The sequence below is a fragment of the Aedes aegypti genome, chromosome 2 (assembly GCF_002204515.2).
Source record: "Aedes aegypti strain LVP_AGWG chromosome 2, AaegL5.0 Primary Assembly, whole genome shotgun sequence".
NCBI classification, from domain to species: domain Eukaryota; kingdom Metazoa; phylum Arthropoda; class Insecta; order Diptera; family Culicidae; genus Aedes; species Aedes aegypti.
The window spans coordinates 157,847,525-157,864,679 of NC_035108.1; the positions used below are offsets into that span (position 1 = coordinate 157,847,525).

Consider the following 17,155-nt stretch of genomic DNA (forward strand, 5'->3'; position numbering starts at 1 on the left):
TGTCCGGCCTATCGATAAAAACTATCTACCCATTGAGATTAACAAACAATAGACCGTGTCGTAATTTTATTTCGGCACAACATGTATGTATATTTGTATGTGCAAACTAGTATGTGTAGTGCATGTACGCGTATGTGCTTTGATGAAATGAGCATAATTTTCAAACAAGCCTCGTTTTGATATTTATATTTATGGTAAGACGTTATTAGCGTTTACATTAGGTTTTTAACATATCATGTCACTTTTCATTGCGCCATACCATATGTGTTTGTGGAAAAATCGCATTCTCTTATCATATTGCAATACTGCATAAAGAATCAGGTGATTACTATGAATTTAAAAATGTATGGGCGTTAATAGGTAAAGGACCGATTACAGAAAATAACCCTTCTCATGAGACTACAATGATGATGAGGATTATTTCATCTCTAGAGTAGGCATGCCTATCTTTGTTGTTACGCGGAATTTGAATTAGACTACATGAAAATAATAATCAAGGTACAAAAATTAAGGATGATAAGAGTATCCTTAGCAATGTATAGTTTTTAATCATAATGTAAGTTGCAAAGCAAATGTTTTGAACGTTTCTCCCATTGGTGCATATATATATATACCAAATTGACTTGACCGATCGAATTTGATGACTTATATATGATAGAATTATCAAAACTTAATATTTATTTCTTCTGTCTCCTCTTTTCCAAACAGCACACTCACAATCACAAAGTTTGAAATATTTACACCGTAGGTTCATTATTTTCACTTAAAGAAAACTAAATCCATTGTTTTTACTCATACCGGTGGTAAGGCAAACGAGTAGATCCGTGCAAACTTTTCTGAGAGAAGTTCCACAAACATACGGTGTAAACAATTCCAAACGTTTTGTCACCTACATGTGTGCCAGACACAGGCACGCTCATACACACACACACACACACACGTACCCACTCTCTGATGATGTAATTACTCATTAAAACTCGCAACGAACAAACTTTTCTCGAACGAAGCGTCATTCTCGAACGAACGTAAAATAAAAGTCAACTAGAACAGACAGTGAAATAACGAGAAAAGATAGGATATGATCGAGCAACTGAAACTGCTAGCAGTAACTCATTCCACGATATGTATTATAGTAGTACGCTAACATATCATACAACTTCTGTCTCCATACCACATGACAGCTTCTATCGATATCAACAGTTAGTTGATGGGTTTTTTGCGGAAAGCTGTAAGAAAATAATAAAACTCAAATAAACGAGGATAACTGCAAGTTTTCCCTACTCCTTTCTCTCTGCTTCGCTCGGTCTTTGTCTCACTCTTTCAAATATTTATATTAACTTATCGATGCCCGGAAAACTTTCTCGTTCAAGCTGATGACGGGCTCACACATGTAGCTGGGAACTGACAGGGATTGAAGTGGGCGCCCTTGGGTTTGATCCCAACGCACCGAAAGCAATTAGCAAATAAAATTTCCAGAATTATTTGAATATTTGTTTTTTTGTTGTGTTTATTTAGGATTAATGAAGATTTCAGAAAATTTCAGAATTGAAAATTTACGTTACTCTGGAATGACTTGTTCGTCAAAAATAAACAGGCCTATTGTTATTATTTTGTTTGTAGATCATTTCAAAAGATTTTTTTTTAGATTTTGGGGTTTGCTATCGTCATAATCATAATGCTAGATTCCTAATCTCAACTACAATAAACAAATAGCAAGCAACTGGACTACTAATATGAAAATCTTTGTTTTCATAAGAACGCATTTGATTTAAATTGACACAAATCCCCTACACGGAATGAAAGAAAAAGAAATCAAATAGGAAAACTTACGCTCTAGTGTTGAGTCTACACAATTCAGTTTTGAGGGTTGTGGGATGGGAAGATAAAGAAAAGGGTGATTGTTTGTTGAACAAAATGATGTGGAGTATCTTTTCCAGTTTGAGAAAGATTGGAACAATTGGAACATGTTCAGCATAGAGCAAACTCAATTTGAAATAGTTTTGTCAAGTTATGAATCCAAATGAGTTATCGACCGATAAAATATTGAAAACTTATAGAATGTAGAGTACAATTCATCAAGGTTTGAATTATAGAGAAGATGTTAGTTGCTAAAGTACACACGAAGAACTGATTTTGTTGACGTGTGAATTTTGAATTTGTTGATGTTTTCGATTCTGAATCTTTTTGTCAAACTCAATTCAATTGAATTTATTTTTAAAGTTTTGTGAAACAAAATCAAGTATTGGCATAATAATTTGACGCTCGGAAAAACAAACTTTCTTAAGAGTTATGAAATTTAACCTATTCTGCGAGGAAGAACCTTGAAGGAATAAGCCGGAAAAGTTGTTCCTTTTCCCAAAGGAATAAAACTAGGATTGGATCGAATCTAATGGACGGGGCAAATGGAACGGAAGGCAGAGGGAGACAGAGTACTCACGATCATGCTCCGTGAAAGCTATATGAAGTAGAGAAAAACTCATGTTTACGTTCATATGATGATGAGAGATGTTCTTACTACAAACTACGGGGATGGAACGGCAAAAGCAAACAGAAGAGGTACGGTGATAACATTTTCGATGAGACTATGTGGTGGAATCGGCATGAAGATCCAGTTCATGATAATGGATGAGTTTTGTGCATAACAGGCTGACAACAAATTTATATTGTATGTCCAACAATCAATAGAAACAGTGCTTATATGAGTTTTTTTTGTTATTTATGTGATTAAGATAGAATTTTTGAATTGTTTTAACTCTCTAATTTTCAAGAATCAACTTCGAGCATTCTTTTATCTAACATACGCAAATTGATTGCCAAAGGTATTAGTCAAGGCAATGGCAACTACTTCATTTTCTATGTAGAATGTCAACCTTGAAAGGAGTTATATGATCTAAAATGTTTATGAACCGATTTTTGTGATATGTTTGCAGGATTACTATAATTAATTAACATATCTCTGTTTTTCTATTCCTAATTATAAAAGTTGTAGGTAACAATTATTCGGTGTCTGTCCCAAGACTAACAGCAGTAGAATTACAAGGACTTTTACACAGTAGAATTACAAGGACAAGGATACACAGGCAGCTGAGTATGGGAAAGAGGGAAATATACCGCAACTAAGCAAATGGTGTAATTTTCCGCCAGATATGCAGCAATTTAAAAAAGGATTTCACGTTTTGGGTATAGATATTATCATTCAGACTAACTGACACCATTTTTAATTAATATAAAATTGAAATTATCGCGTTGTAATAAATAATTGAAAAATGTTGAAATTAAATTGTTAGTGGAAACTCTAGTAGACAAATCGGTTTTGCTATGTGATAAAATTCCCGCCAAAATTTTCCGCTTTGATTTCTGACTGGAGTACGCTGCGCTCCTTTTTTCTCTTGCACGTAGGAATAGAATCAAGGAGACGCATGATACTTAACGAATCAATATCATATGAACGCTGAGCGAAGGCGTAAAACTTCAAATGCTTCAAATTAGATTATCTGGAATGTGGAAAATCGTTGTTTTTCCCGCTCCAACTGTTCGTTTTTTTCTCCAAGTTCCAACTGTTTGATTTTTTTTCTGCTTGAACTGCATAAATTTGAGGCTTAGTTGTGGAGTTAGAGTTAGAATTGGAACATACACTATTTGGCATAATTTTGATACGATTCAACAAAATCAGCATTAACTCTTCAGAGGAAAAATGTTAAAACTATATTCAACCTTATTTCAAAAAAAAAAAAAAAAAAAAAAAAAAAATGGACTTTTTCCCGGAACATGGTTTACAGTTTTCTCATACATTGTTTTTGGCAAGTCTTTTCTATTTAGTTTGCATTTCGTCGATGTTTTTTTGACGAAATTGCCATTCGCCTTTAGCGAATTCTTCATAAAAGCCCAAAATCTCTTAATCGGTCTGAATTAGAGTCAATTAGGTGGCTTGAGGGTACATCATCCATCCAAAACCAATAGAGAGGAATTCCATTCAGTTGAGTGAAGAGTTTTCCATAGAAAAAATGATCTTTTTTACTCATGAGTAACTTTTGAAAAGGCCTCTGAATTTTTGAATGCAATTAACTTGAAAAATTCTAACTCTGAAATTGTTGATTTTAGAGAAAAATGATCTAGGAAGAAGTTGTAATGAACCGTTTGGACTATAAGAAAAAAATATACACTGAAAATATATTCAATGTTTTCATGAAACATTCAAAAATAAAATTTAAGTTTTGAATTACATAACAAACCCATTTTTAATATTTTTAAACTTTCACCATAGAATCTTGATAGTACAGATGTTTGGGACAAAGTTTCATGATGGAGAAATTTTTGATAAAAATTTTTTTCTAAGAACAGCTTTTGGCCGATTTTTTTAATTTTGTTTTTTTTTTTGTCAAAATAAATAGGTTATGATGATCCAATAAGAATCTAGAAATTTTTCTGAACCATAATGGTTATATTAATTATTTCTCTAGTAGAAGCCATTTTTGAATTATATTTAGTTTAATGCAAAAAATATCATTTCAATATTAAAATAGGTCATTTTCGTCAGTTATTCGTGATTCTCTATCAAGAAAATAAGTAAGTGGAGTGAAATATGGTATTTACTCTCGAAAACGAATAGCGAAATGAAAATGGCTTATTTTAATATTTAAATCCCTATCTAATTATTTCTTGCGAAAATTGAGATGGCTTTGAAGAAATTCTTCTATGAAAATTATTTGGCAGGATTTGAACAAAGAAGTTATAAAATGTTAGTAACGAAGGAATGCGAAAACTTGCTATGCACTTTGAAAACGTGTCTAATTTTAATTTAAAACCAACACTTCAAAATACCGTATGTCGCACCACTTTACAGATTTGTGTCGTTTACTCCAAAAGTTAAAATACACATTTTTGCGCCATTCAAGACTTCATAGTAACTTCACAATATTTATACAAATTGAAACGTTCAAGAAATGGTTTGATGAGATTAGCCATTTTACCCAATCACATGGGCGTAGCCAGGATTTCCGTCTGGGAAGGGCAAGCGGCTATTAAAGTCCATTCACGAAATTTACGCAAAAATACAATCTCTGCACCAGCTTTGCAATTAATCTTCAACATGATGGATATCTATTCCCCATTTTTTATTCCCAGTCAATTACACGAGTTGGCTCAAATCGTTTTCTGAGTTATTGATTAACAATTTAACCTTCCAGTCATCGCGCGGTTTTCCACCGTCAGAACCACAACGCTGCTGTTGTGAATGAAAAGCGAGGTTTTTCAACAATCCAAAACTAACTCCCGAATTTTTGCAGACATCCGCAAATTAGTTTTTTGATGCATGGCTCTGTGCAATCCGTTAGAAATTTGCTAAGAAAATGTCTCGGAATTTTTGAAGACATTTCTTAAGGATTTGATTTCAGTTTTTCCTGGTTATGTTGTCATTTAAATTGAAAAAAAAAAAAAATTAAACGAGGAAGGCATATAGGGGAACTTACGTATTCTCGGCCACAAATTCCATCAAACAAAAAAGTTTGAGTCAAAATTTTAACTTAAATAAGGGCCACCCTATTCAACTTTTTTCTTAAAAGATTCAAAACTCAATTACGAATTACTTCTTTAAAGACATCAAACGTCTAGAATCGACGAGAACGGAGAAAACACTTTCCCCGGATAAATTGTCGATTTGGTCCATTGTACAATGGTACGCCATGCCCAGCCATTTACCGTGCCATCCTCTGTACATAATGGATTGCAAAACAGCTTGGATATGTTTGCTAGATACAGTCAAATCTCCCTTACTCGATATCGGAATTCAGGAATGGCATGTTGTATGCTGTACTAATATAGACTAGCTATTGTTATATCATGAAGAAGGCTCTACAAATGATCGAAAAATAAATTTCGAAGGTGTCTCGGAAGCTGCCTCTCTGATATAGTACGAATGTGTTGCATATAATTTTTTTCTGGGGAAAATGTTGAATAAAACTATCAATAATTTTAGACAAAAATCGTTGCAATCTCCTATAGCGGTGATAGTATTTTTTTGTTATTATCAACAGGTGAAATTAAAAAAAAAATGTTATAAAAATAAGGGTGATAGTGTTGTCAAACGCAGATCACCTAGATATGAAAAATGAACAGAATAGTTGGAATGATACTGATAATGAAAACAATTATAACACTGCTTATACATAGAGACTACTTAGTGTGCACACAGTCTGAACCAAGTGTTTTTTTAATGGTTTCAGCAAAACGTACCCCAGGCATTCGAAATATCAAAATATTTGCATCATTTGCTTTGAAAATGGAACTTATCTATCTGAAGAACCATCTGTATCAAAATAGCACCGAGAATTTCATGAATTGATAGAGCTCTTAACGTATCACTAGAACGACAAAATATCATCTTGTCCGGTCTGTCTAAATACCGACCATATAGCGAAATGAAATATCGATGAATGAATAAACTTATGAAGATAATCATAACTTCCTGTGGTATGAATACTTTTAGATATAGCTTTGTACGTTTAGGTATTACATAACACAAAAGGTACGTACATACCGATCCGCCCATCTTCATTTTCGTCAAAAATGAGTTGAGTTCAGTTTTCTACGTATCTTTCAATGTTCTTTCAGCTGCACTAATGAGATAATATGATTTGCTCAGAAAAATTAGGAAAAGAAACAGCAAGTCAAATTGTCCTACTACAGATTTCCGCACCATGTAACAAAAAAAAACGTGTTTTGATCATCTCTAAATTTTTCTCGGAAACATATCGTGTGAAAAGCAAATTGGGAACATATCATTAGGGTTTGATCAAATTACAATCCTATGTTTACTGAGTTTCTTGAACATTCGTATGGAAAACGAGTTTGGAAACTTCACAACCCATTTTCTCAATGCCTACATTTTATAGATCCCAAGTAACACCAAAAACATCTTTCTACGTAACAGGTAGAATATAATGTTTTACAGGAGGGTTATAGGTGAAATCCATAACAGCTTTTGTAATATTAAAGCTATAAAATAGTTTTCCTAAAACATATTCCACTCACACATAAAATAAAAAAGTGACGAATTGCCTTGGTAAAAATACAGTTCTATGAGCGTTAATATAGCTTTATAAGAACTTTTTACCATTGATACAAAAATAATATTCTAAGATGTGTTTTTTTTTTCATTGGTTTCCTAACAAATGCACCAATATGAAGAGAATTGTCGTCAGAGAATCGTTTAATTTGACCTGAATAATTTTGATACCACTCCCGTCTGTCGGTGTTTTCTTCCTAAATTCGGATACCCTGTCTCGTGATGGCAATGAAAGATCAGCTGGTAAAAGCTATACAGACGACATGAAGTTGAGCTTCTTTTCGAAGTATTCTAACATGAGTTAGAATTATTATCATTAGGTCGGAATTATAAGATGCTGAAATACTTTATCATCCCGCAAACAATGGTGTACGACACTTGTGAAAATATTTTTGAAGGCGTGTTTCTCCGTCAATCACACCTTAGTCTGATACCGAACAGTTTCGTCTCGAGTTCTACAACTTACATTATTCCTAATGTGACCGTATTACTGTTTTCCGATCCGTTTCGAACAGTCTACTACACTCGTGTTGGAATACATTTCTGCCGTTTATGAATGTCCCAAAATTGGTTCAAAATCCTTGGTAGATTAATTCATGCTCTTATAACAAATGTATTTGATGAAATAGATGCTATTATGTTGTTTGCCTCCATCATTATTACTGCATTGTTTACAAACAAATAAAATTTTGACGTTTCATTTGGTTTCGAAAAAGAAGTTATAATTAAGTTATAAGGGTGTTATAATGACTACGTAATAACAATATGATAACGTATTCGAGAATAATTTGTGAACTTGCTCTTAATATGTTTTATTAACGTAAATTGTAAGTTTTTTTTCACATACCTGTTTTTGAGCTGTCGTCAAGACATATATTGAACGTAATATTAACATCTAAATGGAAGCAAAATTTATTGAGTCAGAAACAAATACACATTAGAGTACCGGTTAAAAATATGATGCTATGGTAGCTAGGAAGAAATGCCCCAAGCTTTAGATGAATGATCTGAATAAATTTTGGTTATGCGATCTAGATGTGTATTTTTTGTAGATAAGAATCAGTATCAGAAGGAAGAATCAGGACCGGTTTAATACTCAGTTATTAAATGCATTATTAGTTTGGATTTATATTTCAGACGTATCAACCATTCCAAACATTTCTCAATGGCACTGTAAGCATTACGCCATATTGTTTTCTTTTTGTGATCAAAACAAATCGAACAAAAACTGCATTTTTTAATGATTTTTAATTGCATTATTTCATTACATCGAAGGCGCATAAATTTTCTGAGAGTGAAATTAAAAATTACTCCATATATTTCGAACCGCATTTAAAACATGACTTCAATTAATGAATATAATGCATTTCCAAATAATATTTTTAAATCTGATCAATAAATCAAAATCATCGACATCATAACTTAGAAATAACTTTTCAGGTTGCCGGGTATGATCAGATTTTTTTTTTTGATTTTTAATATAAATATGTATATATAATCTGCTCTGATTTTCACGTTATTGGGCTTGATGATAAAAAAAATGTTATATTAATGCTTTCTGCAAGTTCAACCACTAGCAAATAGCTACATTGCTACTGCTACACCTTGTTGTGATATAAATGTGTTATGCAAGTTATATTGCTTGAAATCAGCTTGATTACAACAAATGCAAGTAGTTGTCATATGCATGTATTTTGTTAGTTAGTGTTGCTTACAGAATACCATATTATAACTTACAGCTGTTTTAGATTTAGTCGTTACTTCATCCATTCCATGGTATTATCAATGCTCTGATTTCATCACTAGACCTATGCAAGATGTTATATAAGCCGCCATTTTTTGCGCTTTTTGAGCTATACAAGCGTGCGATATTAAGTCAATTATACAAGAAAAGTACAACCGAACATGTATAACACGTGCATTTTAAACAATTATATGACAAGCAGTGTTACTTGGGATGTGACTGACTTGCGATTCACGGCAGTGATTTTCTATGTTCAAAGCACTACATTCTATAGAAATTGGTTCATACATATCTCAGATCATGCCCTTCAAAGTTGAGTATTCTAATTAAATTTGCAAAAGCTAAAATATGTTTTGCGATAATATTATGTGAGCCGAAATTTTAATTTGCTAAATTTGTTGTAATTAAATGTTGATTTTAGTACATTTGACTTAGCAATAATTTTTTTTTAAATAAGGTACAGTGGGGGAAGTGTATCAGTGGGGTAAGTGGATCATTCGTCAATATTAAGCATTGATACTTGAATATGTTGAATGATTTCACACCATTGCTTCGTTTGAGGTTATATTCTTACGCCCACACTGATACTATTGTAAGACTAGTACTGCACGTACACTAACACAAGCAAACTTGTTAGCTTCAAAAATTAATTATTTTGAAAACTGTTTTCCATCAATCAAAAATTCACTGTATCTCTGTCTAAAGTTGAATACAATTAGTTTTTTCGATACGTGGTGAGCATTTCAGTTCTAATTGAATGAATCACAATGAAAAATATGTGATTTTTATAAATAAATACAGATATATTCTACATGGTACACTTACCCCTACTTTTCAATGGGGTGGGGTAAGTGGATCAAGTATTATTATTATTTATTGGCAGACTGCTTACGATAATTTTAAAAAGTTTCAGTATCCGGAAATGTTGTTTTCCCTTAACTTTATTCATTCCCAGCTTAAATTTGTCAAATTGTCCAAAGAAAATTTGAATTAATCCACCTAAAAGTTGTTTTAACCTCTCTGGTATATAAAAATAATAGTTTTAAAATTTACACGAAACTTTCCGTGGTTTATCTAAGCTGAGTTGTAGAAGAGCGAAATATACAAATTTTCCAATTGAAAGCATATTATCGTACCTTATTTGACCATATAAATTGTTCTAGACAGATGATACAAATTTATTCATAAATAGAATAAAAGGATTTCAGTTAGTTATACAAAAGTAAATGTAACTAATATTTTTAAACTACAAGTGTTTTTATAAAACATCGTTAGGAATAATCCTACAATACTTCTGTATAACTTATGTGTACAAATAGATGAATTTTCTTCAAATTATTCTAGCTACAATATATTTTTGTTCGAATTAGTGGGAATCAATGTATAATATATGTATATACATATATCTTGATTAAATAAAGATACTTTTTAATTTCAAAGTATTCAAATGTAACACTACTAGCACTAATTACAAGATCAATACTAATACCATTCGTACTATACATAATTACACCACATTTGTTTTGAGAACAAAAGTTTGTTATTGGTGATCCACTTACCCCACCATGGTGGGGCAAGTGGATCATTTGGCGCAAAATTTCAAGTCCTTCGTTCTGAATACATAACAATCAGAAAAATCGAAATAAATGACGATTTGAAGAATATTAGTCCCTCATTTGTTATCCACAGAAAAAAGTTTGAATTGCATTATTCACGTTAGCTGTACATAACAATGAAGTTGACTTTTGATTTTTCTGTATCCACTTACACCACGGTACCTTATATATAAAAAAATATAGCGGATAGATATAGACACTTGGAACATATGTTTGAGAAAATTGAATTAATGCAATATGTAACAAGATATTCCTTCAATGCGATTGAATTCTAATCAAATTATGAGGCATGTGTGGGATCCAACGATGGATCTTTAAAAAATTGCTTCAACTGTTGAAAAAATGCGTTTTGTTTACATATTCGACATAGTGATTTGAAATGATCTAAAATGAAAGATGAAAACAAGGATAACAATTACATATCATTATTCCAATAAGTAAACGATTGTATTAAATATATAAAAATAGATGATATACAACAAACAAACAAATACAAAATAAACAATAAAAGGCGTCAGAACATAACATCATAAAACCTGTTGAACACAAAACGAAATATTTCCATAACGCAAACATAGTCGACGTGGACATAACAAAATAGCGAGCCTTTTCCAGTGTCATGCACGCATATGAAACGGTCGCATCTCATCAGTAATCAAAACCAAATTGGCAAACAGTCAGCCCACCACTAGCAGAACAAACAGGTAAGGTAACGAACGCATTTCGCACACGAACGGGTTGAACGAAGTGGGAGGACAGCCGGAGTAATCGATCGTGACAGGAGCATGTACCCAGAGTCGACTTACACACAAAGTACGTGTCTACAAGGTAACACAGATTTCTCCAATTATTCATATATTAGTAAGAAACGAAAAAAAAAACAATTATGATTATGAAGTTTCCTTCAAATTGTATGGGAGTATCACTTTTTTCCTAAACGCAAGAAATATCCGGGAATCCGTTACCTTGTATACAGGTACTTTGGACCGAGGAACAGGACTCGCACGAGAAACGAGTTATGGCACAGTAACAAAAACGAATGTTAAAGGGAAAAACAAATCTATCACTGCCAAATCGATAGTCCATGCCGGGTATTACAGTTCCAGTTGAGTTGCAGTTGATGTTGTAACGTCACACAAACGGAAGGACGTTTGTCATGTCGGTCGGTCATGGTCAAGGGGGGAGTGATTTAATAAAGCCATTGTGGTGTTCCAAACGAGAGCTTAGATACTTGGCTGAATGCATTCATTTGTGCTTTTCGTTTTCGCGAATAGCGTATGGATACCATGTTGAAAAATGTGAGAAAAGATAACAATAACTGACTAATCAATATAGTATGAGGTGAAAGAATCCATTTTCTCTAGTCGATTAATTTTTGAATCTTAATAGAATAGTTAGATTCTAGAAGCTAGCAATTGAAGTTACCATGACCAAGTACAGAATGGTTCCATTTGTTTTACAAAGCAATCATAAATAATTTTGTCCAACATTTGATATAAATGAACATCAGATATTGTCATATCAATTATGTTTAGATTAACAAAAACATTCTCGTGGTTGCTGTCATTGACATCATTTCAGAAATTCCGATTAAGGACTTCTGCAACCTTTAGTGAAGACGGTGTCATTTGAGCTTGAGTCTGGGCATAAATAACCGTACAATTCTTAGTTGCTACCCGACCAGTGGATTACAACAGAGTTGTATTAGATTTTGTTACTCAGTTTGCAGGTTTTTTTCTTACAAAATATGTTACAGCCTTGGCTGATTAATAGTTAAAATAACAAAAGTTATAACAAAATTTCCTCTACGCTAAACAAAATTGAAACAAAATATGTGATAATTTAAACAAAAATGTACTCATGATGTTGCAAATCAAACAAAAATATAACTCATTTTGTTATTTTCCATAACTGAATTATAACGAAATTTGTTATAAGCAATTTTCTCAAATTTTCAATAACAAATTGTGTTTTTATTATGTTTTAATTTTAAACAGACTTTATTATTATAACTTATTTTGTTTTAATTATGTTTAAATTTCCTCCATCAACCCAAAGTGCTTCTTACAAAAATAACCAAATTTTCTACTTGTAACAAATCATGATACAATTGCGCTACAATTTTGTTGTAATCCATTGGTCGGGTACTCCACGATTTACCAGAACAATTAAAATTGCACAAGATATTAACAGACGTAGTTGCTTAGGAGTATAGCTCATCGTCTTCAGTGTACAATTTCGAGAATTCCAAACATAACGGAGTCAATAACGGCGCTGGTCACGTCCTTATGATCATCGTGGAAGAGAAGGATTGTTAGTGTGACGTCAATTGTTATTAAAGACCTAGTATACCTCTGCAACTTTGTCATGTTAAGGAGTTTTTGTTAATGGGAAAGATTCAGAAGTTACAAAGTCTGGATTTACCTTGGTAAGTGTTGCGTTTTTTGTAAACTCATATGCTTTTCTGAGAAACGGGGTATTCAAGAAACTGGCGTCCGGTGAAATGACATTCGGGAAAAAAGCACAACCGAATTAATAAAAAAGAGTTAAAGAGTATATTGATTATTTTGCATCTTTAGTTTCTGGAATTATCTAAGAAACACTTTATTAAGGTATACTAAAACGCAACTATAATTCAATTTACTGAACTCATATAAACTACCGTCCAGAAATTCCTAGAACTGCAAGGATCATGAGTCATTGAATCGTGCAAAAGAACCGATTTATTTTTACTAACAAACCGCATACCATTCACCCTGAAAGTTGAATCAGTTTAGTGTCCGGTATTCGCAGATCTTCCTCCCCCCAAGTTAGTCACGTCCGTCATCGTCTAGGTAGGTGGTGTCAGGTCAACAGACCGGTATCATTCGTCAAATAAAACCTGATGGGATGCTTTACTGACGAAAAGGTTGCACTGTCAGTACCTACTGAAGCCAGTTTGCATACGTCCACGGTAGCTTTTATGTGGCTTTGTGTGTCGAGCATGGTTGGCATTTCGCTGAAAGGTAGTGAAAATTGAATGGTCGTGGCGATGAGGTGCTGGTTTCTAGGATTATAAAAATAGACGAAAAAAAACGGAGGCGAATATGTTCAGCGGTGATCAAATATGAGCTTGGCGGTGCCATAAATAATGGCGGACAATGTCATGAACAAAGTATTGGTTTAAAACACTTCAGTCGTCGCGCTGTTGTATTTTGTACAACACTGCTGAAAAAACCTCGCTTTTTGTACACAACAGCAGCGTGGTGGTTTTGACGGTGGCAAACCACGCGACGACTGAAAGGTTAAGTGAATTGAAGTAAAACGGCTAGCAATGTGAGAGCTTTACCTATTTCGATCAACACACTAAGGAAAACTTTCAAAGTGACCTATCGCAAATCATATATTTAGACGAATACTATTAAAAATTACTTTTCTGACATCCCTTAAATTCATTTTTTTTAAAGCTATCAGGTTATTTAAACAACTCAGTGATTTAAAACTGATCAATTGAAGGTTTGTAAAGTTTCAATTTTTTAGTACATTTGAAAGTGCTTAAAATGCCACCTAGCAACGAAAATTTAAAATGCGTTTTTCAATATTTTTCACAATCTTTCTACGAGGAGAGTAACATGCGAGTGTAGTAGCACATTGATATTCGCGAGCATTTTGTTTTGTTTTTATTCTTATTCAGATATGTTCACTTTGCTATTCATAGAAAATGATAAAACTCACTGCTGTGGAAGTGTGCCAAAATATGTGTTCACTTTGCCTTGTTCACGGATTATTGTAAGGGAGGTATCCATTAGGATGTGGCATTTTTTTCTGACGGTCTCTATACCAAAAATTCGAGTGCTCTTCGTAAAGAGAGCCTATAGCTTATTACCACAGCGGGTTAAGAATCACAGAATGTCCTGAAGCTTCAGGCTTCTGAATTCAGTTTCACTTAATAAGTGTTTACCAAGTAATTGGAATCGCATTTGCGCAAAAACTGGACACTTATATATCAGGTGATACGAAGTTCCATAATCAGAGTTACAACTATCACACACAATCTATCAGCACGCTGAATATTTGCCATGTGATAGTTGAGTCGGCAGTGGCCTGTCAACGCTCTGACCAAGAGACTGCAATTCTGCTTTGACATATTTGATAAATTCTTCGCCACCCTTGGAGATGGCTCAGTAATGTACAATTTTGTTTGACGACTCGACTCCAAACTATTCCAAAATTGCTTGTGCTGAGTTGCCGTCCAAGATTTTATCTGAAGCCAACCCAACACTTCGAAATTGGAATAGCTGGCTCAGGGCCAATGAAGTCAGGCGATGGTCCATCGTGAGCTAGCTCATCAGCTAATTCATTTCCAGCGATGGAAGAATGGCCAGGTACCCATACAAGGTTTACAGAGTTGACTGAATTCATTTCCACAATTTGAGTTCGACATGCGTTAACAAGCTTCGACCATGAGTTGGCCGAAGCAAGAGCTTTTATAGTAGCCTGACTATCTGAACAAGAGTATATGACTTTACCCATTACGCGCTGTTGAAGTTCTGATTACACTCCACACATAAGAGCAAATATTTCCGCCTGAAAAACGGTGCAATTTCTACCAAGTGAGTAAAACTGACTCAGCCTTAGCTCATGAGAATAAACACCTGCACCAGCTCCACCTTCAAGAATGGAGCCATCAGTCACTGATGATCAGTGTAACATACTATATTGTTTGATATACTTCTTTCCAAATAGCCAGACGTCCTCTCTTCCCGTGAAGGGAAATGTCCTGTAAGAAAGTGACAAACAATTGTGAGATGACTTGGATCAAGGACAATTTTGTCCTAATTCACCAAAAGTGGAAACAACGAAGTGTGTGTAGATCTACGATTTACTGGATTTTTCTCCAGCAGATCCAGTACCCATAAACGGTAAGAGCAAGAAAGTGTTTCTTGTTTAAGATGTCTGTGTAGTGGCGCAACGTCGAAAAGGGCCTCGAGCGCTGCTGTGGGAGTTGTAGAAAACGCACCAGATATCGCCATCACGCACATCCTTTGGAGATGGCTCAATACTGATTAGGTTGTTCTCACTTCTCCCTTTTGCCACCACACAAGACATCCATATGCCAGTATTGGTCGAACGACTGTTATGTAAATCCATTTGATGTACTAGGGTTTGAGGACTCAAGTTTTACAAAAGGTTCGCTGGCATTAACCGAAGGCCATGCAAGCTTTTTTGACTCTGAAATCAATATGAGGTGTCTAAAAAAGTTTGGAATCTTGAACGACTCCGACATACTTTACCTGATCAGTCACATTAATCTCAGTGCCAAAAAGACGTAAAGGTCGAATTCCATCGCGGTTTCGTCTTTCCGTAAACAGAACAATAGATGTTTTATTCGGGTTAACCGAAAGGCCATATTGGCGACACCAACTCTCGACTACCTGAAGAGCACTTTGCATCAGGTCGAATAGGGTGCTTATGCACATATCAACTATCAAAGATAGATAGTCGTCGGCAAATCCATAAGTTGGAAAACCGCTATTATTGAGTTATCTCATTAGCGTATCTGCTACGAGATTCCACAAAAATGGTGACAAGACTCCCCCGACTGCGGAGGCATCCGCAAACATTCAATTTCCGAATCGCTGCTTGACGCAATCGAAGCACAGATATCGGTTTTTGAGCATTTGATGAATCCAATTGGTAATCATTGTAGGTAGCCCATGGTTTCGTACGGCTTTTAATATGGCATCGAAAGACATGTTATCAAAGGCACCCTCAATATCCAAGAAAACGCCCAAGCAGGATTGCTTCTGAGCGAATGCTTTCTCGATATCGTATACAACTTTATGTAAAAGAGTCACTGTGGACTTTTCAGATTGGTAAGCATGTTGACGCACATGAAGAGGCATGTTTGCCAAATAAACATCACGGATGTGATGATCGATAATACGTTCCAGACATTTTAGAAGAAAAGAGGTCAGACTGATTAGTCTAAAACTCTTCGCTTCTTCATACGACGCACGTCCTCCTTTCGGGATAAACTTTACGGTAATATCACGCCAGGATCTGAGAATGTACCCTTTAGCAAAACTGCTTACAAGTAGCTTTTTCAAAACAGTTTTTATAAACTCAAAATCCCTTTTGGAGCAGAAGAGGATAAATCCCATCCGCTCCTAGAGATGTGCCATGCCGAAGACATCCGATTGCAGTAGCGAATGATTATATATATATTCCAAGTAATCAATAATCAATATTGACACAGATTCCATAAAAGATGAGTATTTTGAGAAACGGTAAACGATTTGCAAAACAAAAAAGATATCGCAGTTCAAATATTTTTGTAGTAAAACAATTGCTGCCAGTATAGAGGATTTTTTTTGATTACACAGTGCAAAAACAACGAAAATTGTTTCAAAAGCATCCATGAAGTTATGGTAAAAGAATGATTGTTTTACGAAAAATGAAGAAAAGAAAACTATTTTTAACACAGACTTGTTTTTATTTAAGGTCATTTTTGTGTTCCTCAATTTTTAATATTTTTTTTGAAGAGGATGATGCTAAAAGTTTCTAAATGTGAAAGAAAATAACAAAGTTATGAAGACTTCAATGAAGGTCATATAATATAACTTGAAAATTCACTTTCATGTCGCTTGTGTCCTCTAAATCTTAATACGTTTGGTACAAAATTTGAAGTTCCACTCTCTACTTGATTTGAATTGATTTAAAGCAATTTTTTGGTTTTATGAACTTTTGGAA

The 17,155-nt window shown here is 34.1% G+C and overlaps 1 protein-coding gene across 6 annotated transcripts in view; it reads right to left on the bottom strand.

The window, feature by feature from the left end:
• LOC5576177 (SCY1-like protein 2) overlaps positions 1-17,155 on the bottom strand; it is a 427,894-nt gene that overhangs the window by 86,288 nt on the left and 324,451 nt on the right. For 4 of the 6 annotated variants that reach the window (XM_021842931.1, XM_021842932.1, XM_021842930.1 and 1 more), the window contains one exon: positions 2,438-2,455. The exons of the other annotated variants lie outside the window; for them this stretch is intronic. In XM_021842931.1, the coding sequence (XP_021698623.1) occupies positions 2,438-2,455 (18 nt within the window). The remainder of the gene's footprint in view (positions 1-2,437; positions 2,456-17,155) is intronic. 6 annotated transcript variants of the gene reach the window in all.